At 36.5% G+C, this 24,161-nt stretch overlaps 3 protein-coding genes across 3 annotated transcripts; 1 reads left to right on the forward strand and 2 right to left on the reverse strand.

Moving 5' to 3' along the window:
* Window positions 1-340: 340 nt before the first annotated feature.
* Window positions 341-1,869, reverse strand: LOC122650364 (UDP-glucose 6-dehydrogenase 4-like). Its single transcript, XM_043843774.1, has 2 exons — window positions 1,847-1,869; window positions 341-1,785 (listed from the first exon to the last, which is right to left on the reverse strand). The coding sequence occupies exon 2, from the start codon at window positions 1,781-1,783 to the stop codon at window positions 341-343; it is 1,443 nt and encodes a 480-aa protein (XP_043699709.1). The 5' UTR covers window positions 1,784-1,785; window positions 1,847-1,869.
* A 6,802-nt stretch (window positions 1,870-8,671) lies between these two features.
* LOC122650369 (glycine cleavage system H protein 2, mitochondrial-like) lies at window positions 8,672-12,310 on the reverse strand. The gene is made up of 3 exons (XM_043843781.1): window positions 12,179-12,310; window positions 9,976-10,235; window positions 8,672-8,990 (listed from the first exon to the last, which is right to left on the reverse strand). Exons 1-3 carry the CDS (start codon window positions 12,252-12,254, stop codon window positions 8,862-8,864), a joined length of 465 nt encoding a protein of 154 aa, XP_043699716.1. The 5' UTR covers window positions 12,255-12,310; the 3' UTR covers window positions 8,672-8,861.
* Window positions 12,311-18,363: 6,053 nt separating this feature from the next.
* On the forward strand, window positions 18,364-20,179 carry LOC122650366 (chitinase-like protein 2). The gene is made up of 2 exons (XM_043843779.1): window positions 18,364-18,836; window positions 19,465-20,179. Exons 1-2 carry the CDS (start codon window positions 18,464-18,466, stop codon window positions 20,034-20,036), a joined length of 945 nt encoding a protein of 314 aa, XP_043699714.1. The 5' UTR covers window positions 18,364-18,463; the 3' UTR covers window positions 20,037-20,179.
* The last annotated feature ends 3,982 nt before the right edge of the window (window positions 20,180-24,161 follow it).

The raw sequence follows: 24,161 nt of genomic DNA on the forward strand, positions 1-24,161 counted from the left end.
TCAAAATATCAATTAACTGTAAGAAATCAAAGAAAAGAAGATTGTGAAGACAAGAATCAAACTAAAATCAAAATCCCTGTACTCTCCTCTGCTTACAGTGAGCAATCAATTACTCAATGAACACCTTTTAACACTGATTTCTCCATCCAATTCAAAACCGAAATTCGATGGAGATGAGGTATGGAGGGAGGGATAAAATTCAAACCCAGAAAAATCCCATCATGAATCAATCAAGATTTCAAAAATCAAACAACAAACAACCGAACACCATCATCACCGTCCCCGTCGTCGTCTTCGATTCGTGGAATTTGCGTTAATTCGTCGAAGAAGTCGATCAGGTCTAAGCGGCAGCTGGCAGATCCTTAATCCAAGCATCCAATGGCTTCCCAACCGAATACACAATGAACCCAATCTTCCTCAGCGCCTCCACATTCGCCACATTCCTTCCGTCAAAGATAAACGCCGGCTTCTCCATCTCATTATAGATCTTCTGATAATCCAGAGTCTTAAACTCATCCCACTCAGTCAGTATACAGACACCATGAGCTCCCTTGGCCGCCTCGTAAGCATTCCAAGTCACAGTGACATTCTTCTTGGCCGAAGGACTAGTAGGCACCAAGTGCTGCGGATGATCCCAATCGAACTTGTTCATTGCCAGATCTCGCCTGATCTGATCCTCCGTCACCTGGGGATCATAGATCGACAGCTGCGCTTTATCCCCCAACAACCCATGACAAACATCAATCGCCGCCGTCTCCCTCGTATCGCCGGTGTCTTTCTTGAATGCAAACCCAAGAATTGCAATCTTTTTTCCAGATACAGTGTTAAACATGGACGACACCACTCGATTCACGAATCGAGCTTTCTGGTAGTCGTTGACCTGAACCACTTGTCTCCAGTAATTGGCCACTTCGGTCAACCCATTGCATTCGCAGATGTAGACGAGGTTGAGGATGTCCTTCTGGAAGCAAGAACCGCCGAACCCAACGCTGGCATTAAGGAACCGACCTCCGATCCTCATGTCCTTGCCGATGGCGTAGGCAACCTCGGACACGTCAGCACCGGTGGCCTCGCAAAGGGCAGACATGGCATTCATGGATGAGATCCGCTGGGCCAAGAAGGCGTTGGCAGCGAGCTTGGAGAGCTCGGCCGACCAGAGGTTCATGGTGATGATCTGATCCTCAGGGACCCACCTGGCATAGACGGCTTTCAGGGCAGCAACAGCCTTTTGACCCTCTGGGGTCTCTCGGCCGCCGATGAGGACACGATCGGGATTAGTAAGATCTTCAATTGCAGTACCTTCGGCGAGAAACTCAGGGTTGGAGAGGATCTGGAAATTGATCCCTCTGCTGTTATGGGTGAGGATCTTTTCAATGGCTTCAGCGGTCTTGACTGGAACGGTGGATTTCTCGACGACGATCTTGTCGGATTTGGCTACATCGGCGATCATTCGAGCGGCGGATTCCCAGTAGGTGAGGTCAGCGGCTTTGCCGGCACCAAGGCCTCGTGTTTTGGTTGGGGTGTTGACGGAGATGAAGACAATGTCGGCTTCAGCCACGTGTGCTTCGACGTCGGTGCTGAAGAAGAGGTTGTTGTTGCGGCAGGAATTGACGACATGGTCGAGGCCAGGTTCGAAGATGGGGAGGCGGTCGCTGTTCCAGGCATTGATGCGGGAGACGGAGATGTCGACGACGACGACTTGGATGTCGGGACATTTGTAGGCGATCATGGCCATTGTTGGACCACCAACGTAGCCCGCTCCGATGCAGCAGATCTTCACCATTTCTTTCTGATTGTTCTTCTCTGTTAAGCAAGCAAATTCTTCTTTCTTTTTCTTCTTCTTCTGCTTCTTCTTCTTCTCTCTCTCTCTCTCTCTCTCTCTCTGTGTGTGTGTGGATGGCGGGATGGCAAGTGAAAGAGAGAGTGTGAGGAGGGTCTGATGAGCAGATTCTCCCTTTTTTTATATATATACCCTCCACTCCGAGGCATTCATTCATTAGGGATGCTGACTGCTGAGGCAACTGAGAATACGTCGGAGGGTGGGACCGGACAGGGGCACGACCAAAACGGTGACTTTCATGTAGGTAGTAGGTACTACTAGGTAGGAGTGTCCTCAAAAGTTGGCCCAACCCCACTAGGCCACTAGGCCCGCCCGACTTCTTACATGGATGAGTTGAATCCCGAGATTTGATTACAAGAAGTGTTGTTGGGCTTGACCGTGAGCATCCATCCATTAATAATTCCAAGTTCTTGGGGGCGGGGGCGGGGGGGGGGGGGGGGTAGTGTAAGAAGTCGGGCGATCAGGAATTAGGAATTTAGGATAGACGACTGGACTCCAATTCAACCTGTTTCACCGCATCTTACCTGAGATTTTATACACTACACATTAAACTAAAGATTTTTTTTGGTAAAACATTAAACTAAAGTTAGAAGACGACATATTTACCAGAACACCATAGTATAGAAAATAGGGAACCCCAAATATAATTTACCAAAAAAAAAAAAAAAAAACTAATCTTAACATGAAGCATGCAAAAAAATCCTAATAAATCTACATGATTCTATCTTAAAAAACTAGGATACAATTCCTAAAATACCCTTACAAGCAATATTTAGCCTAATATGCAAAAAGGAAAAAAAAGAAAACGAGGAAAATATCAAAATGGGGAACTATATTATTCTAACATGATTAACATAAAAAAACATAGAAATGATACATAAGAAAGAAAAATAAGAATATTTTACAATTTGTGTGCCAAAAATGCCTTAATTTACTCAAATGCCTTTATACGATGAAATATGCAAAATAAAATCTAGGATGATACCAAAAATATGAACAATCATTAGGATAATTTTAACCACTATAAATATGATAACTCTATTGATATGAGATTTTTTTTTTTTTTTAAATGAAAAAACTTATCTAAAAAATAATAAATATTTGACAAAGAAAGATTTTGCAAAATATTATATCTAATAGAGAACATTTAGAAATAAATAGTTAAAATAGGATTATGCAAAACTTCCAAAACTGTAAACAAGACCCAATCACTATCGAAAGGAATCTGATCATCATTATCGTGCACACCTTTAGGGTGACAAAATAAGACGTCTACACTAACTATCCAAGTTATTTTATTTTTATTCCACATGATTCATGTGTGCTACATAGCAATCAAGAGTCGAGACATGAGTACATGTCTACCATTTCTATCGGTCCCCTTTTTTTTCCAAGATATTTATGTTTTCTTCGACCCTCAAGTATATATATAAAAAGAAGAAGAAGACAAAGTGGAAGAGTTCCACATGGTTCCTAATGGTTAGGATTCGGATCCGAATACTTATAATAAGCTCTGAAGGATGTAGACGCTGCAAAATAGGTAGAAGCTATGTGCTACGAATTGGACTCACTACATTCCAACAATGTATGGACTCTGGTTGATCCACCTTAAGGCGTTAAACTAATTGGTGTAAGTGGATCTTTAAGAGAAAAAAAGGCGTTGATGGAAAGGTTAAGAGATTCAAAGTAAGACTGATAGCTAAAGTTTACACCTAAGAGGGAGAGGTGAACTATGAAGAGACCTTTTTACCAGTGGAAATGATAAAATCCATTAGGATTTTTCTAGTTATTGTCGCACACTTTGATTATGAGATTTGGCAAATGGATGTGCAAACTGCATTTCTTAATGAATTTCTTGAAAAAGAAATCTACATGCATCAGCGAGAAGAGTTCTCTACCATTAGTTAAGAGAACAAAGTGTGCAAGTTATTTTGATCCATATCTAGACTAAAGCAAACATTTAGGAGTTGGAACATCCGGTTTGATCAAACAATCAAATCGTTTGATTTTGATCGAAATATGGGTGAACCATATGTTTACAAGAAGGTCGATGGGAGTGCAATTTATTTTCTTGTATTGTAAGTATATGACATATTGCTAATCAGTAATGACGTGGGAATGCTATCATCTGCAAAAATATAGTTATCCACAACATTTTCAATGAAAGATTTAGGCGAAACCAGCTTCTAATCAAACTAGTAAAAGATTGAAAGAGAAGGATGTTATGCTTGTCATAATCCACTTATATAAAAACGATTCTAGCTGGATTTGATATGGAGAATTCTAAGAAAAGAAATGTTCCTTTCAAACATGGAGTATGTCTCTCCAAATCATAACACCCTCAATCTCAAGAGGACATTGAAGAGATAAAGAGAATTCTCTATGCCTTTGTAGTAGGAAGTCTCATGTATGCAATGTTGTGTACAAAACCATATATTTGCTATTAAGTAGGATTATGAATCAACCATAATTGAAAAAGATATGTAATCCATTTTAGATTCTACTTCTTCTCACTTTAGAAGCAAGATGAACTACTGTTTTTCCAAGAAATCTCTAGCGAGCGAGTGTGCAAATCCTAGGAATAACCAAAATAGCAGATATAGTTTAGGAAACTATATATTGTGTAACACTGGAGCCCTAAAGGGGCTCCACTATTTAAGACAAGCTAAGGAGGGAGGCTGGACCAAATTTTCCAGCCGCCTCCCTCCCCCTGATGATTGCTCTCTCTCTCTCTCCTTCTTTGAGTATCGGGTGTGCTAGGGTTTTGGGATTGAAAATCGCACATTGGTGATAGTTGTGATCGTTTTGTTTGCATCGGATTGAAGATTCAAAGTGTTGATTGCAGTTCTAAGGTAACCTAACGTTTCCCATTTCAATTCGTTATCAATTTCTCAAATTTGAATGCAAAGGTTTTATACTCGATCCAAATCCATTGCGCAATTAAGTCCAATTCCCAACATGTATGAATTCCCATTATTCATAGTTTGAATAGAGTTTTGCTATTTATTTGAATACTTCCAATATACATTAAAAATATATATATTTACATAACTATGCATGCAATGTTATGCAAAATTACTAAGAAACGATTGTTCGATAAAAAAATGGATCGCTTCATTTAATCAATCAGGCCAAAAATGATAAATATGATGAAAGAGGGTAAATGCATTAAACCTTTTAATTTCCTTGATAAAATTTTGAAAACGAAGCTAAACAAGACTTGTTCTACTAGATTGTTTGTTCAGTAGATATGTTATTTATCTTTATAAGACATATGTTGTCTTGTTGGTCCATTGATGTTGTGCATATGAACTTAGGTTACCACAAATAAATTAAAACACAACCTAAAATTCCCCTGGAATTTTCTTTTCAATTATATTTCAGATTGAAAAAATGATTATTGAGATGTTCAATTAGGTTATAAAGATTTAATTTGGAAAATGAATTTAATTGACAACTAGACAGTTCTCATTCTAATGGATTATTCAATAAACATGTTATTTATCTTTATAGGACATGTTTTGTCTTGGTGGTCCATTGATGCAATCCATATGTACTTAGGTTACCACAAGTAAATTAAAACACAACCTAAAACTCCCTTGGACAAAATGATTACGAGTGTCTTGTTCAAGTAAGTTATAAAGATTTAATTTGGAAAATGAGTTTAATTGGCAACTTGTCAAGACTCATTCTACTAGATTATTCAGTAGATAGGTTATTTATCTTTATAAGACATCTGTTGTCTTGGTAGTCTATTGATGTTGTCCATATGTACTCAGGTTACCACAAGTAAATTAATTAAAACACAACCTAAACCTCTCCTGAAATTTTCCTTTCAATTATATTTCAGATTAAAAAATTGATTATGAATGACGTGTTCAAGTAGGTTATAAAGATTTAGTATGAAAAATGAGTTTAATTGATAAATTCTGCAAAACGTACCTCCAATGTTCTCACCAAATAAAACATTCTAGTTAATCACCCAAACATTACAATGGTTAAAATGAGTTGTATTTTAAGATAGAAAAGAATATGAATATAGGATAATTTATAATAGCATAAATAAAAATGGTTTTCGTCCCAGTCAATATGCCTAGTGAAGTATAACGTTTCACTATTTACAATATGACAGTACATGGGTTAGTCCATGTCATAGAAGACCATGCGAACATCTCATTGGTACAATTTCAGCTTAAATGAGTAGAAGTAGCTAAATTTACAAAAGATGACATTTTTGTATTTTATATATGCATCTCCATTTGATGGTATTTTGATAATTTTACTAAAAAACATTGAATCAGAGTTTGAGCAACTTTCCTTGCTTACTTTGGATTAAAATTTGACCATTGAGATGTATGTGAGGTCCTCTATCACATCGACTAACTCATGCATGTACTGTCAAGTGACAAATAGTAAAACGTTATACTTTACTAGGCACAATGACACCTGGAAAGACCCAATAAAAATTATAAATTTTAGATAACATAATGGCAAATGTGACCATCCTCCTCCCAAATAAAAAAACATTTAATGTGTTGGTCCTATGTATGTGGTGATACTTTGTATCTAGTTCAAATCTAGATGTGGTATATGGATAAAAACATATATGTTTGAGGTGGGAAGTTGCACACCAAGGGCACATTTAGAACATAATAATCGTACCTAGCTGTGAATTTTCTGTCTACTTCATATTTATGAACCAACATGGTTGTACTTGTGGGTTTTGAGATTGAATGAGTTCGAACATATGGCTTGCCATTAGAATTTAGAAACACATTCTCCATTTCTCCCTCCAATAATAGTGAGGTTGGCAAAGCCATAGCCAAGCTGCTTCTCTCTCAGTTGTTATGGTTAGTACTCAGAGAGGTTAATGGAGAAGCAACTGATTTTCTTCTTTTCTGAAGCTTGTAAAGAAAAATTGAATCTTTATCATTATCTTTTTCTTTTGTTTACATGTAATATAGTTTTATTTTTTTTATAAGCTATTCATTTTTCTAAACAGAACTATGGATGTTTGCCCTATAGGTAACAATGGCAGGAACAGATGACAAGAAAAAATGGTAGACCATATATGCTCTCCAGAACATCAACTTTCCCTTTAAACTATACCTTTGATTGAGAACTAAATTTTTATCATCCAAGCTAACAATAACTTTATTTATATCTTTTCTTCTCTTATAGGATCCTAGCAAATCGAGTAAATTCACAAAATTATAGAGACCGAAAGAAGGAATACATTGTTCAACTTGAAAGCAGAGTGACTGCATTACAAGTAAAAATTTCAAATTCTTTACATCCTCCCCCCTCCCTCTTCTTTTTTGGGTTTTAAATTTGAAGTTTGTGATATCGTCTATATTTTTCTTTGAATCTTTTGTATAGACAAATGTATGTTTGAGCAGTGCACAAGTATCAAATTATAATCAGAAATTGGGCAAACTTATCATTGAAAACAAAAGCATGAAGGAAAGAATAGCAACTCTTACGTGTTTGTTACAAGCAAAAGAAGGTAAAAGAATTAAGAAAAAATTGTGTATTCCTTTTTTACATGATATGAAAAGTATTACAAGAAATTAATGTAAATAATCATCTGTTGTATAGTTCAATCTGCTTTGCTGATTCAAGAAAGAGATTGTCTGAGGAGGGCGACTGCTATAAGTGGTATCATCTTGAAGTCAACTCCATAAAACTCAATTCCTTCAAAATAAAGTACTTATAGTACTTGTTAGAAATTTCTTTTATTATTGTTCTTATGACTTTAATATTTTCTTTATTTTGTTTTTTTTAGTTGTTATGTGAACCATTTTGACTGAAGGAGAAAAAAGTTTGATGTCCTTTGTGCACCGTTAAAGAATCTATGGCTACAATTGCCTTTTATGCCACATGAAAGGGTGATGAGGATCCGAGCTTTGGATATCTAGGGATGATTTAGGTTGGCCACACGTATGTATATATATATATATCAGATTTTATTCTCAAACTCAAATCATATATATGGCATCCCATTTATGTCAATATGAACTTTTATTTTTCAGTACGTAGTCCATGTATTACCAGGCACCCTTCCATAGTTTAAGATTTTTATTAACTTTATTTTGCCACTTGCCCAATCCATCTAAATGAAACTTAGCATGTAAGGCCTTGAAGCTAAACAATCAACAAAATTTTGGCTCCATCTCATAAGCTACGATGTGGCATACACTTGGCACAGATACTTAGGTTATGTCTAAATAGGCTGTGAAAGGTGCATACCAATACATGGACAACTGAGAATATATAGGTGCATGGATATACATGGGAGGCTATTTCGTTGAAATTTGAATTTGAAACTTAACATGTGAGTAAGGGACCTTAGGGTCTAATTGATCATAAAATTTGGGTCCCATCCAAGCTGCATGTGACAAATAATTGATAAATATTTGGACCATGAAGAAAATCCTTCTAGCTAGATGGGCTGTGAAGGGTGCCTGTTAAGATGTAGATGCCAAAAAAGATATAAATAAAATGAAACATCCATAGCACTAGAAGTAAAGTTCCGGATATGAACCAAGCATAGCTGCATAGGGGCAGTACATCATTAGTCTTGGTTCAGAAAACACTTTGATCTTGCCATATCCTTAATTTCTAGTCCACTTAGTAGGGTTAGAGAGAGAGAGAGTCCTTGATCCTATTTTAGGAATCTAATGACGAGTACTTATTAGTCATCATCCCTTGACTGATTTAAATAAGTCTAATGATATCCTTCCATATAGTCTGATATCATTATGTTGTTCTGATATTTAATATTTTCTAACTGGAACTGTGACTGCTTCTTCTATAGGTTAAGAATCAATCTGGCAATTAAGCAGGCCTAAAGACGAATCAAATTTATTCTCAGAAAGACTATTCAAACTCAACAAATTAGAAACAAAAGGAGCATGACAACTTGTGTTGAAGAAGATATGTAAATGAAGAAAGAAAGAAAAAAAAAAAAAAATTTGCGCTTCGGTAGCTGATTACTTTATAACTTGTGGCCCTAACCCGGTCAATGGGCAGCATCTTCTTCTTCACAGAACTTCGAGTACTTGTCGGAGTCCATCAAGGAATCCAGCTCACCCATATTACTCATCTCGACCTTTATAACCCATCCATTTTCATAAGGGCTGGCATTAACCTAAATCAAAATGTTTACAATGCATGTTAAAACATAGTTATTAAAATTCAATGAAACAACCACGTCTACAAGAGTGTTTCAGAAACAGCAATCAAAACCCAGAAAACCTACTTTCAGCTTGTTTCAAAGTGGAGAGAGAAAAAAGAAGATGATCTGAAGAGCTATTTGCAAAATGCAAAGCAGGGAACAACTGAGGTAATCTTTTACAATTCATGCTACACAAGAAGCCATCTCTAGATGTCCCTATCCTGATTTACAAAAAGACTAAAAGCAATCAAAATATAATATTACCAAATCTATTCATCAATCTTTCAACAAGAAAATTACCTTAACCCAAGCCCTACACTACAATATCTAGAATTCAGCACTCATAGAGCCCGTGAGAACTGACATGTAACCAATTCATAGCAGATCGAATACTTACATTTGGGATTAATTTTAGAACTTCATATAGTTATAGCAAATCTTACATATTATTAACATTGTTATTTCCAAAATCTTGCCATGTCAGACATGCAGATTCGCCAGTATGCTACTTTCTACATATACATCTACAACTGTTCATTGCATGGATTAAATTTGTGATAGGCTGAAGAGCTGCGTTCAAGACAATAAATGCCAGCGGGATCTACCATGGCCTAATAAATGACATTACATAATGCAATACTACTAAACTGACAAGAAATTTCAAAATGGAAGAATTTCTATTGTAACAAAGTTATGTTAATTGGTGCTTTATTAGAAGATTAAATCTGTAACCTTATTCAGTTTGTGACTGTACCAGAACTCTAGTAGGACCATTCACAGTTGAACATGGTTAAACAAAAACAGGGTTTCTTTGTATTTTATTTCTAAGAATTTGCAGGAAGAAGCATCTCATACTAGAACCTTCTCACAAAGATAAGAGAATTCTAACCATAAGTTTCACTATAATGAATGGGGCCAGAGTATTATCATGCCAAAAATCTGAAGTCAGACAACTCACCAGACCTGGAGAGCTGTTTAGCACTTCATTGACTTCAGCCACTTTCCCTGAAACAGGAGAGTTAACATCACTGGTTGCCTTTACACTTTCAACTGCACCAAAGCCGTTTCCCTGTGTTACAGAAGCTCCAACTTCAGGCAACTCAACGTATACAACATCCCCTAAATGGTCCTGTGCATGATCAGTTATTCCTATGGTAGCAGAAGTACCATCCACTTTGACCCACTCATGGGTGTCAGCATATTTCAGATCCTTGACAACTGCAAAAAGGAAGAACATAAGTTACTAATAAAATGAAAACACGACAGGGTAAGCCAGTCCTTCCAAAATCAATTTAATTTAACTATATTTCAGTAGATAAAACAAAGCTTTAAAATGCAATACAGATTCCATACAAATTACATGCGACTATAAATCTAGTTGATCCAGTTGATGGCCAATCACCTGGATCAACAAGGAGGAATATCATGATAGAATATCACTTGGATTAAGAGAATATTAATCCTCAATGGCACATAAAGGTTTCTCCAGAACAACTTTTCGATTGATTCACAATTTTTTAGTGTTGGTTGATTATCATATCATCTCTGAAGTAAGTTGAATGAATTTGTTCATATTTTTTCATAAAGGAAAAGTATCTATAATGATTAAAAAAAAAATTCAGGCACAAAAAGATATGTACTTCTGAATGACATTGCATTATTTTGTTCATACCACTACAAACTAAAACCTATGTAATTTGTGCTTCCAAATTCCTGAAAAACAAACACATCTACAGACTATTTATAAATTATAAAATCTGTTTTCACATTAATAATGCAATTAGTCATGGATGAAAAATCTCTAAATAGAGGGAGAGAGAGAGAGAGAGAGATGATTGAATGGCTTATCCAGTAAAATTCTGTATGTGTCTGAAAAATGAATTCAAAATGGTGTTTGCAGGGCCACAGTTCAAAAATTGGGTATCTATCTCCTTCCCTCTATCCCTCTGAAAAAGGAATAAAAAATGGTGTCTGACATGGCCAAACCTTCTTGGGGTGTTATATGTGTGTTACTGAGCTAGTATATTTTCAGTTTCCACGAATTTCTTCTCTTTGTAATTCACCAAACAAGTCATTCAATCCACACGAAAGAGAAGGACTTCTATATTGGATTGGAATACCCATCTATATTCACAGTGTGATGGAAAATAAGATATATGAATAGCTCATATATAAATAGTCAATATCTAATATCATCATTTATTTTTTTGTCTGCTCTCTCAATATATTCCCCACCACCACATGAAAGAAAATCCAAGGAAAACATACTCTTCAGGTAAGTGCAAGACAAAAATTAGACACATTAGTACTCCAAATGAAATTGACAGGCTCCTAGGGATTTCATATCAACCAGTGCCCTCAAGCAATCATGAGTACAGATTGAGACCCAGAAGCTCTTCTCACTTGTAGACAAGCTTTGTGAAGAAAAGAGAGCATGACATCTACTTGTTCAAATGTTTTTGTTTTTTTTTTTTTGAGAAACTCTAAGTGAAAAATCAAACCAACAATCCTGAAGCAGTATTATTATAAAAATAAACAAATGCAGCATTAAAAATCTGATAGGGTCACAAAAAATGATTGAAACAGGGCTTGGAGGGTAATAAACATGTCATTATCAGGGAAAGAGGTGGGGGTGGAGGGGAATAAGAATCAATGAAACAAAAAAGTAATCTTGAAATAAACTACAGGATGCTGATGTTTCTTTAACTTTCCTATTATATTCAATCGAATACATAAATAACTCATCTATAATCAGAACGCTCTACAGGATGTTCAAGTGCCAAAAAAATATAATATTTTGTAAATTTCAAAACTTGGATTAGTCAAGAAGCCAGAAGAAATTAAACAATACCCATTTCAAAAAGTTAAATCATTGTTGAAATTATCATGGATCTAGCACTACAACACACCCCTGAACGAGATCTACATGTTTAATCTTTTTTTTTTGTTTTCGGGGGGGGGGGGGGGGTGTGTTCACTGTTACTCTTTTCAAAAAGTAAGGCACACATAAATCCCAAAGCCATAAAAGACAATCTTTATTCAGCAGAAACAAAGCCACTCTCATAAAGAGATCCAAACAGAGGAAGCAGCAGCAGCCCTTATGGGAAGGATAGATATAAAAGCGATCAAGGAAGGAAGAGATATAAAGGTTAATAATTTACCAGAAGCAAAGCCTCTGTGACAAACGGACAGCCTAAGATAGGAAGCAGCCCTTGAAGCCCACAACCTCGACGCCATGAGTGTCTCTGTAACTTTTGCTTTCCTCTCAGGGAGACTATCACTCTCTGTGTATCAATCACTATAGGAATGTCTCTCTCTCTCTCTCTCTCTCTCTCTCTCTCTCTCTGTGGCCTTAACCTTTACATCAAAGTTATTAATAAATTAAACGCAATTTAGACGATCGTGTCACACAACTCACAAGGGATTCGGCTCCCGTGCCCTCCCACCAACCCCAAAGTTGGTGCCTGCTTGGCCTTTTTTATTTGCTTAATGTTTGGCCAATTCTGCCCCGGAGTGATGGGACCAGTAATACAGTTACCGATCAAACCATTGGTGTGTAATAAACCAGACCGGGTATTTGATCGTTCAGTTTGAACTTTGAAGTGCAACTCGGCAACAGGTGACTACTGTTGGCAATCCGATGGTGCAAATACAATCAGATCCACAATCCTCGGTTGTCAAGTCTAACCCATTTATTTGAAGGAATTCGACACGATATTGCAACGTATTCGGATCGGATATTGCATCTTTACATTCAAATTTGAGAAAACTTTCGGCCCGTTGTTTGTTTGATACGGGAGAATGAGATGAGGATGTTGTTTTTTGAGCTTTTTGTAAGCTCAACACCCGAGGTTAAACAAATAGGATTGGGATAGGATTTTGAAGTATCACATCAATACTTTTTCACCTCAATTCCCCCACCCACCTATGTCCCTGCAAACAAACAGAGCATTAATGAATTTAAATGGAAACATTAAGTTACTTTAGAACTACAAGCGAAATTTCCTTTGCAGGTAGTAGATCTTCCTCAATTGAACAACGAAAGAGATTGAATTATACAACTCCTTGAATCTTCAATCCGGCGCACTATCACCAAACTTGGGATTCCAAATTCCAAAACCCTTGTACTGCTCAACTGTCAAAAAAGGAGAGAGAGAGAATTTGGCCAAGGGGGAAGGAGGTTGGAAACATTCCGTCCAACCTCCTCCCCTCTCTTTGTTTTAAATAGTGAAGCCCCATTAGGGTTTCGATGATGCGCAATATAGTTTAATATATTATATTATTATATTAAAATAATATAATAATATATTTGATAATATGAAAATAGTGTTGTAAACAATTTACAAAAAACATCACTAGATCTAGATTCTAATTCGATCAATCGCAGATATTCTCTCACTTGATATTCCTCAATCAAAGGTAGTGGATTCCATGTTGACCATCTCTTTTGTTTACGATGCGTCATCATGAATTCAACACACCGATATATAGTCTGAAGGACATGAACCTTTTGGTGTGTCAAAACCCGTAATGTTACATTGTAACAATAAGGATCTTTCAGGTCAAAGGAACAACATGTGACGGGTATGAACCTCATCCTAATAATACATACAGTTAGCTAGTAACACATGTGAAACTTGTACCTAGATTGTTTTCTATATACATACCCGATATATAATTACATTTATGTCTTGAAATCAACATTGCTAGTGAAATACAATATAATGACAATATAGATGAGATGTCCAGTCCTATTCCTAGCTAAGAACGGATCTGGATGAAAACCTATGGAATAAACTTATAAACCCGTTAATTAATATCATATAAAATAAAATAAATTTTTTAATTTAAAATAGATTTAGGTTTTGATGGATACATATATTTCCAACACCATTGACTGACCGAATCAACAGTGGTCAATATGGTTAAAGCCTATGAACTTAGGTTGGCCGGGTTAAATGCATATGGATTATGGACTAGAGGTCAATGGTTGATATGAGAGCCTCTCTCTCTCTCCCTTTCTCTTTCTCTCCTAAAATACGAAAGTCTCACAAATGCCTCTTTCATAGATTACGGTTCCCTAGGGATCGGGATCGGGATCTTCTGCTGCCGCTTTGGGTTGAGCATCTTTTAGAGCAGTCTGAATTAAGAAGGAAGAAACCGTTGCAACGTGTTTTACTACTCTACTGCTCCTAAAAAAATCCGTATGGATACAAGAAGATTGAAGACACAAATATTCCTTTAGGGCTCATGTTCTGTGTGCCGCAGCACAGAAGGTTGTAAAAAATAGCGCTTTAGATTAAAAAACATCATAAGTAGAAAGAAGGTCACTCCATTTTGCAGAGTCTAGAGTCTACACCAACCGCAGTAGTACTGTCTCCCATGGATCGAGAAGAAAGCCCAGTTGCAAACAACTGCTAGTTCAGTTGGTTGATGACATTGCAAGTTGGTGCATGCCCTCCAGGAGGTCAAGGAATCGATTCTCCTGGATTGCATATTGTGCCAAAAAAATGCACCTTTCTCTCCTTCCCCCTCCCCCCTAGTTATAGATTGTGAGTTTGTCTTAGCCTTCCCCTTAGCTTGTAGTTGGCCTATGGGCCCTTGAGTAGGATAGTTCAAAGAGAAAAAAAAAAAAAAAGAAGAGAGCCCAGTTCAGAAAATGGGACCACACCACACCACAGTGGTCCATGTCCGTCCATCTAAAATCCAATGGGCTGCTGCTTGTAGGGCAACCTTTTTGTTGGGCTCTTCTGTTAGGCGCATTCATGGGCTGGTACTGAACTCAATTCCCAAGCCCAACATTCAAATTTTTTATTTGTTTGTGAACTTAAACCACCACAAACTATAAAATTATTGACAGTATCGTTCAAATTAATGGCAAATATATGTATATATAATATATATATATATATCAAACTATTATAAAGCACGTTGTGGCAAATTTTTCAGTTACCTTGTCTACCCTTCATTCTTATCTAAAATTCTATTCTTCAAATCTTAATCTTTATGTCATTCTTTTTTAAAATTTCATAGTCTTAGGTACCCTTAGTATTAATTACTGTTTTTAATTAATATTAATATTAATAATATTTATTATTATTTAAAATAAATCTTTCAATTGCCTCTTTTATCCTTCATTCTTATCTAAAATTTCAATTTTCTATTCTTAATCTATAGGTCATTCCTTTTTATAATTTCATAATCTTAGGTACCCTTAGTATTAATTATTATTTTTAATTAGTGACAAATCTTTCAGTTACCTATTCTATCATTCATTCTTATCTAAAATTCCATTCTTCAAATCTTAATCTTTATGTCTTTCTTTCTTATAATTTCATAATCTTAGGTACCCTTAGTATTAATTACTGTTTTTAATTAATATTAATATTAATAATATTTATTATTATTTAAAGCAAATCTTTCAATTACCTCTTTTATCCTTCATTCTTATCTAAAATTCCAATTTTCTATTCTTAATCTATATAGGTGATTCCTTTTCATAATTTCATAATCTTAGGTACCCTTAGTATTAATTATTATTTTTAATTAGTGGCAAATCTTTTAGTTACCTATTCTACCCTTCATTCTTATCTAAAATTCCATTATTCAAATCTTAATCTTTGTGTTTTTCTTTCTTATAATTTTATAATCTTAGGTACCCTTAGTATTAATTACTGTTTTTAATTAATAATATTTATTATTATTTAAAGCAAATCTTTCAATTACCACTTTTATCCTTCACTCTTATCTAAAATTCCAATTTTATAGTCTTAATCTATAGGTCATTCTTTTATAATTTCTTAATCTTGGGTACCCTTAGTATTAATAATATTTATTATTATTTAAATTTAAAAATATTCGTTTTTATGTTTGCTTTTAATTAAAATTCATGATTTCAAAATTGAAAAAAAAATAGGAGAAAAAGTATATCTAAAACTATATCTATCTATCTATCTCTCTATATATCTCTCTATCTCTCTATCACTGTTTATAACGTAACTATACAAGTGCATATATTATTGATTAAATTATAATTTTGTTAGTTTCACTCTCTAATATCTCTACTTAGAGTCTACGTATGGTCACACGTGCATTCTTACTAGTATATATATATATATTAAATACAAATATTATAATTAAGATGTACAATTGGGGCTTAAGGCTCGTCAAACATGGAAATTGAGTTCGAATTGGTCCGAAATCAGTATTTAAGGTGAATCGGTCAGCAACAGGGCGAAACACTAGAAAACTTGTACAGATATGCCAATTTTTTTTTGGTAATATAGATATGCCAATTCAAATAAGGGGGAATTGGGATTGATCGTGACCGATTTCAATCCGAATTGGCTAATTTGAATCAGGGAGAATTGGGATCGATCGCAGCTGATTTTGATCCGAATTGACAGATTCGACCAATCCGAATCCGATTTTTTAAACCCTAGCTTGGCAATTGAGAAAATGTAGCTCAAATATTCAGTTAAATGATAAAAAAACTTTAATAAGAGAACTCAAATTGTCACATTTTACAGAGAAGAATAGGAGATTCTATAGTGATGATCATCAATACTTGACTATAGATTTCTAGACCCATTCACTTCAAGTAAAGAGGTCCCCCTAATAATCTATATGCATGGGAGGTATTTATAGCTACTGAATATGCTTGAAAAAGATTAGGGCTACGTACTGTGGGCCTCCTTTTCTTCGACATATATAGGGCTATGCCAAGGTTTACCACATGTAAAATTCAAATAATTAATAGAAGTCACAATAGCAGATTGAAACAATTTACTACAGACATAAAAAAGAAAGAAAAACTCTTAATTAGCTTAGTTATTAGCTTTTCTTATCAAATTAAGTAACTTCTAATACCCTCATTTGAATTCTTTCTACCCAAAAAAAAAAAACTCTCATTTGAAAGTTATGAAACTTTTATTACTTACTTAGTATAGTAAATATTTGCTGGTTATCATACATTAAAATCTTATGATTTACTAAGAATTTGTCACACTTTGCTAGCTAAAGTGATGCCTAGAAGGACCCTAATTTTAATGTTTCTTCAATTGTAATTTTAAAAAACTCTGGCAATAAATTGAACTTATAACAAACCTTATGAATTGACGGTGCCAAGAAGTTGATTTATTAGGTGGGCAATTAGCATCATTAAAAAAAAAATCTAAGGAAATCCTTTGGAATGAATCTCCAACACATGTTTTCTCAACCTTATTGTGGGATTGAGCTTCCTGAAAGTGAGGTGCTTGATAATAAATATAGTTTGATGGCAAAAACAGAATACAAGTTGCGGCGGAACCCATTCAGTTGAGAGAAGGCTAGCTAGCTGTTAACCATATCGCTAAGAGGATGAAATATTAAAAAAATTAATAATAATATCAATAGATTTTGAGAAAGATTTATTCTTTCATGATCCAACATTATCCACGTGGAAGTGGAAGATCTCTCTCAACGTACCCCTTTTGCCATTTCTAATCAATTAAGAACCAAAATTAAGCAAGGGGGGAGTGAGAGTGATGATACATCTAAATTAATAGAGGTTTTGTCTACAAACATTAAATTGTCTATCAAAATTAAGCAAGGGTTTTCTTCTCCATCCCTATGTCTAGTGAAGTATTACCCTTCAATATTTGCCACTTGGGATTACATGGCCGGGTTAGTCCATGTGATAGAAGACCCAACATTCATCTCAATGGCTAAATTTTAGGTCAAAGTAAACAAGGAGAGTTGCTCAAACTCTAATACAAAGTTTAAATAAAATTATCAGAATACCATCAATCGGAGATGAATATAAAATACAAAATGACATCTTTTGTAATTTTAGCTACTTACTCTACTCATTTTAAGTTGAAATTGTACCAATGAGATATTTGTCAGGTCTTCTATCAACATGGAGTAACCAATGCACCAGCCATGCAACAAATAGTGACATGTTATACTTCACTAGGCATAGTGACGGAGAAGAAAACCCTTTGTTTAAATAAAAGAAAATGCCTTCAAGGGGAAATTTTTTTTTGTGGATTGTCGATCAGAAATCAGAATCCCCTTAGCATGATTCTGCGCGCTGGGTATGGAATTGCAATCATTGAATGAACGGGTGATTCTTCTCTTGCAGGTAAAGCAAGGACAGGAGGAGTAAACATTACTAATTAATGAAGAAACCTTGCTTGCACCAACCAAAGCTACAATCCAAAGCAATTAAGAAGGGTCCAGGGTCTCATTCTATCATTCTATCATTTCTGGAAAAGTTGCTTTCTTCAGTCCCAGTGAGTTACTACTTAGCTTTCTCCCACCTATCTCTCTCTACCCTTTACTTCATATATATATGTTGCTTCCTCTGCCTTTGCCTTCAAACAACACTGCGCATTCTATTCCTACTCGCCTCTCTTCGATCTCTCTGCTGATATCGATCATCTTAATTAGGAGGTGGAGATCCAATGGGGAGCAAATGGGTAGTGCGCCCTGTCATGGCCATCACAGCCTTGTTGTTGTTAGTTTCAATGTGTGGAAGCGCAAACGCAGGATTAATGAAGGAAAAGAAGAAGGTGTGTGATAAGGGGTGGGAGTGCAAAGCGTCCATCTACTGCTGTAACCACACCATTACTGATTATTTCCAGACTTACCAATTTGAGGATCTCTTCTCCAAAAGAAACTCTCCTGTTGCTCATGCTGTTGGCTTCTGGGATTACCATTCCTTCATTACAGCTTCCGCCGACTACCAACCACACGGCTTTGGCACCACCGGTGGCAAGCAGACGCAGATGAAGGAGGTGGCTGCATTCCTTGGCCACGTCGGCAGTAAGACTTCCTGTAAGTAGTACACTCGCCCATATTCTTATTTCTAAACCCCATCCTCCTCTATGGCTTCTGTAAAACCTCCTATACCCAATATTGCTTATTATGAGTTTTGGGATGCAAACTTTGATCCCTCTGAGCCTTTTCCAAAATGAGCCCCTTTTGCATATATCTATATGCCGAGTATTAATTACTTGGAACTAGTTTCTTTCCACCCATTGTGATGAGAGATTCTCTTCATCCACCCATCTGATCCTCTGATTGGACTGAAGAAGGCTATTTCTAACCATGAACAATATAGGAGGGTAGAAATTAATGAAAAATCGGAGTCCAATCATAACATCAAATCACCATTGGCGAAGATAAGATGAAGAAAAACTTAATACTACTTCATAAGCAGCCTTTGAAAAAAAAGGGTAGAAGGTTGATGGTGAGCCACAGCAAGATAACCCAAGCCCTGAGCCTATGGTGAATCATGGAGAGAATTCTCTCTCTCTCTCTCTCTCTCTCTCTCTCTCTCTCCCTGTGTGTGAATTCTTGTTGTCCTTGTTCTTTTCATACATATCAGACGGGTGTGTGTGTGTGTGTGTGTGTGTGTGTGACTTCTTGTTTTCCTTGTTCTTTTCATACGTACATGTCTCAGGTGGTTATGGTGTTGCCACTGGGGGTCCAAATGCCTGGGGACTCTGCTACAACCATGAAATGAGCCCAAGCCACTCATATTGTGATTCCACTGACTACGTCCACCCCTGCTCACCCGGTGCCGAATACTACGGTCGAGGTGCCTTGCCTGTCTACTGGAACTATAATTATGGAGCCGTTGGAGAAGGGCTGAAGGTTGATCTGTTGAACCATCCTGAGTACCTGGAACAGAATGCCACACTTGCCTTCCAAGCTGCTATGTGGAGGTGGATGAACCCTGTCAAGAAGCACCAGCCCTCTGCCCACGATGTCTTTGTTGGCAATTGGAAGCCTACCAAGAATGACACCTTGGCAAAGCGTGTTCCTGGCTTTGGAACCACCATGAATGTTCTCTATGGAGATCAGGTCTGCGGTCAACGTGAAAATGAGTCCATGAACAACATGGTCTCTCACTATCTGTATTACCTGGACCTGATGGGTGTTGGCCGGGAGCAGGCAGGACCCCATGAAGTCTTGACTTGTGAGGAGCAAGAGCCTTTCAATCCTTCCTCTACATCTTCAACTTCTTCATAAACATGAGATATGGTTCTAAAGCACCTCCATCCATCATTACTAAATAATCAAATTGCGGTATTTAATGTGTTTTGCTTTTGTTTGCGAGTATCCAATTGGCGATGCCATTGCTTTGTTTGTAGATATTGTTGCCTCTTCTGTTACCACCAACCTGTTGTATGAAAGAGACCAACTTTATAAAAGCAACATTTACAGTGTGATTCATTAGGAAAGGGCCTTCTTGAATTTTTAATTTGGAACAGGAAAAAATAATTTCTCATGTACGCATATTCACAGATACCAACCTATGTAAGTGTCGAACTTTGGAAGCCTGATCGAGTGTCTTTAAATTCCATTTGCTTGGGTTGGGCAAGCAAGGGGTTTCATCCCATTTGCCATTTGCTTGATGCTTCTGTACTGTTCTCATTTTTCAGGCATTCAACAGGAGTCATATTGGCTGGGCTATAAATATAGCTTCCACAGTAACTGGGGAGCCCTCCTCTGAGGGCCAAAATGATTCACAGGTCTTGATGAACAAAACTCGTCATTGTCAAAATCTGCAGGTACTACTTAAACAATGTCATTGTGACTCAGTAAATCAAATCTCTAAGTATGTAAAGAAAAAGTACCAGCAAGGGAAGCCTTCATACCTAAAGTACACAAAAGACATCTAGCTCAAAAATGCCAAAACACCTTGGCGGCCAGACCAAAACATAACACATGGCTCAAAAGTACTCATTTCGAAGATCTCAACGAGCCCCGCCATTTTTTGGCATTCCGAAGTCGTTTTGAAGCTGAAATGGCCCCCCCTCCGAAGGTCTCAACCGCACTTTTTGGACCAAATCAGGTTTCACCAACAACAACTTCGCCCTGAGCTTAGAAGAGTTCACGCGATATCAAGCATGGAAGAGATTGTGTATCTCATGTCAGCAAGGTACATTCCCACCTTCTATCACTTTTGGAATAGTTAGACCGTTGGTTCATGTTTCAAGATTGCAGCATTCGATATCAGAGCTGGCTGGAGACTAGCTACACCATGCGAATAGGTGGTGACACAACTCCAGTTGTAATGATCAACCCTAAAGTATGAGACTTTGAAGAATTAATGCTTCACGATGTAGCTTGATATAGGATATTTCTGAGGTGCATTCTTCATCTTTATCTTCATCAAAGAGAGATGATTAACAACGAATAATGTTGCAGACGCCCAATTCACTGCATAGGTTGATTTGAGTGAACGTTTATACCATTCTCTGAAATCCAGTGGCATATATCTTTTCTCTATTTTGGAGCTGAAATTTGATCAAGTAGATATTCGTGTGGGGTTCTCTATAACATGCACCCGTGTGATTCTGATCGAACGACTAGGAATTTTGGTATCACAACAAATTTAATATCATGCTAGTGATTAAATAAACAAACAAAAACAAAAAAAAATAAAAAATAGAATCATTAAAGACAGGATTTTGATACGTCCATCCACCTGAATTGTTTTCTATACTCTAGGTTTTTTTGTTTTGTTTTGTTGGGATATACTTTACTTTAGTTGTCAATACTTATCATGTGGTGGCATTGAGGTTACTTAAGTTTAGTGGACATGTTTTCTACATTAATTATCAGCTATTTGAAATTTTTTTAAACTAATTTTGGCAAAGATTTGATTGCTAGGAAAAAAGTTTAAAAAATAGGATGTGTGATTATGTTTGGCATTGAAAATTGACAATAACTATTCCAAATGGTCACTTATCTATCCAATGGTTAGAATTAATGGATTGGAACCTTCCGTTTGTCAATCGCAAAACACTTAGTCTATGTTTGGTTGCAAGAGATTAAAGGGAAGGAAAGTGAAAATTTTCAAAACTTAAAAGGAAACTTTTGTAATAATTACCCGATGTGATTGTAAAAACTACTTAAATTCCATACCATATTTAGTAATGCTATATTTACTTAGTAATTTTTATTTTACTTTTTAAACCAAAGAAAATTTGATGCAAAGCAAAGTGAAATTTAATAACCAAATATGGAATGATTTGGAGCAACTGATATAGTCAGATGGGGTAATGATTACAAAAGCTTCCTATTTAAGTTTAAAAATTTTACTTCCCTTTTCTTTAATGCCTCTTGCAACCAAACAGGACTTCAGAGAGAATGAAAAACAATAAGGTGGTTGCATTATTTGGTTGAGATAACCTCCCCTTGGGCAGTGTGTTTGGGCAGGGAGGTTAAATGGTCATTTTGCCCCCATATGAGGGGACAACACCCTACTGTCCGCTGACCGGACAGCAGAGGATAAAAATCCCGGTTTGTTTCCATGTAAAATGACAGAAAAGGAAATTGGTCCTATGAAAGAAAATTCACTTTTGTTTTTAACGTAAAATACAAATAAATGTAGTGAAAAAAAGGGAAACATTTTCATGTAAACTATCATTTACACAATTACATCCAATCTATACATTAATTTTTTTTTTTTATTTTTTTTTTAACTCAAAAAAAATAAAATAAAATAAAAATCTATACATTAATTGTAAGGGTGTCAATCCGTTGGTTTGGCCTGGTTTAAGTTGGGCTTAAACAATTTTGGTCTGTTACTAGGCCAAATCAAAACCAAACCGTTGACAAAGTTTTTGGTTTCAATCCGGTTTCTTCTGGTTTTTTTGTTATTAATTTGTAATTGGGCTGATAGTTCGGTCCATTTCGGGTTTACATGTATACATGTAAGAAATTAATAGGACAATCCTGGATATTTTTTTTTTTGGGGGCGTTTGGATTCGGTTTTGGTCTGGTTTTCTAAGATTGATTTTGTGTCACAATCCCCAATCCAAAACATGATCTAATACGTTCATATCGGTTCCGATTCGGACCAATTTCGATTGATTCTGTTTGTTTTGTCCGTTCAGGCCAACTTTTGAGTTTTAACACCCCTGGTTGGTTGAAAAGAAAATAATAAAATACCAATCATCTCCCGGCATTTACTCTTTCGCCCTGGGATTAAGTAATTGACTTTGTTGTCGTCGGTTTTTTTTTTTTTTTTTTTTTGATGAAAAAGATTAAGCTACTTAATTAAACATTATGTCTACAAGAGAAACCATATAGTCAGAGGTAGAGTGTGTAATCCTAGCATGGCGAGCCAAATTATCTACTGGCTTAAGCACTAACCTACTATGTTTCTGAATAATTACAATCCCAAGGGAAGAGAGGGATTGGGAAATATCAAACAAAAGAGAAAACAGTTCCCAAGGCCATGGGAACAGGTCTTGATCTGTAAGCCACTCCTTAACCTACTGAGAGTCCGTCCAAATGTTTACTTGTCGACAGTCCAATGAAAGTGCCCTTTCGACCCCTGCTTTGACTCCTCGCAACTCCACTTCTTGTGCTGAGCCTACAAAGCCACAGTCCATTGCCGATGCCACAAGTATATTGTTAAAAATAACCAAATAACCTCATCCACCAAAGGAGGATGAATGACAAAAGCTCCCATCCGATAGAATAAGACATGTGTCTTTGTCAACCGAATCAATATAAAAGGAAAGTGGTCGAGCAATAGGGGATTGTGCAACGGGGGAACCCACCACAATTGGGACGAGGTCTGCAGGTGTTACATCAGATCCACCAGATTCAAGAAGCCGAAGATCTGCTATCCAGCGTGAAATATTAAGCATTATGTGAATGGGATTGGTAGGTGTGTTAGTGAATTGGACTTGATTCCGATGAATCCAAATGAAATAAAGAGTGATGCTAATAATACTTAAGGTTGTGAGTTGGAGATCCTTACTTCCCCCCAGCCTTAGTGAGGAAAGTATCAATTCCTTGAAATAAGGAAGTACCTGTGATAAATTCAGTTCAGATACCCAGAGCGCCTGCTGCCCAAATTCTTTTAGAGATGGGGCAGGATAGGAACAGATGCCAGGGTGATTCAGGCTCCTCCCTACAAAGAGGGCAAAGAAAGCATTCAAGTGATTTCCACCCCAGCCTGGTTTTGGTAGGTATACCAACACGAAGAACCCGCCAGAGGAAAAGTTTAAACTTGGGTGGTGTCCTAAGTTTCCAAATTGCGTTCCATAAGGGGTGAGAAAGGGTTTGAGTGGGATGTGCCAACCAAGTAGCAAATCTTCTAGTGGAAACCCTCCCCGATTTAGACCAATGGGA

This window comes from Telopea speciosissima, chromosome 2, assembly GCF_018873765.1.
Source record: "Telopea speciosissima isolate NSW1024214 ecotype Mountain lineage chromosome 2, Tspe_v1, whole genome shotgun sequence".
Lineage (NCBI taxonomy): Eukaryota > Viridiplantae > Streptophyta > Magnoliopsida > Proteales > Proteaceae > Telopea > Telopea speciosissima.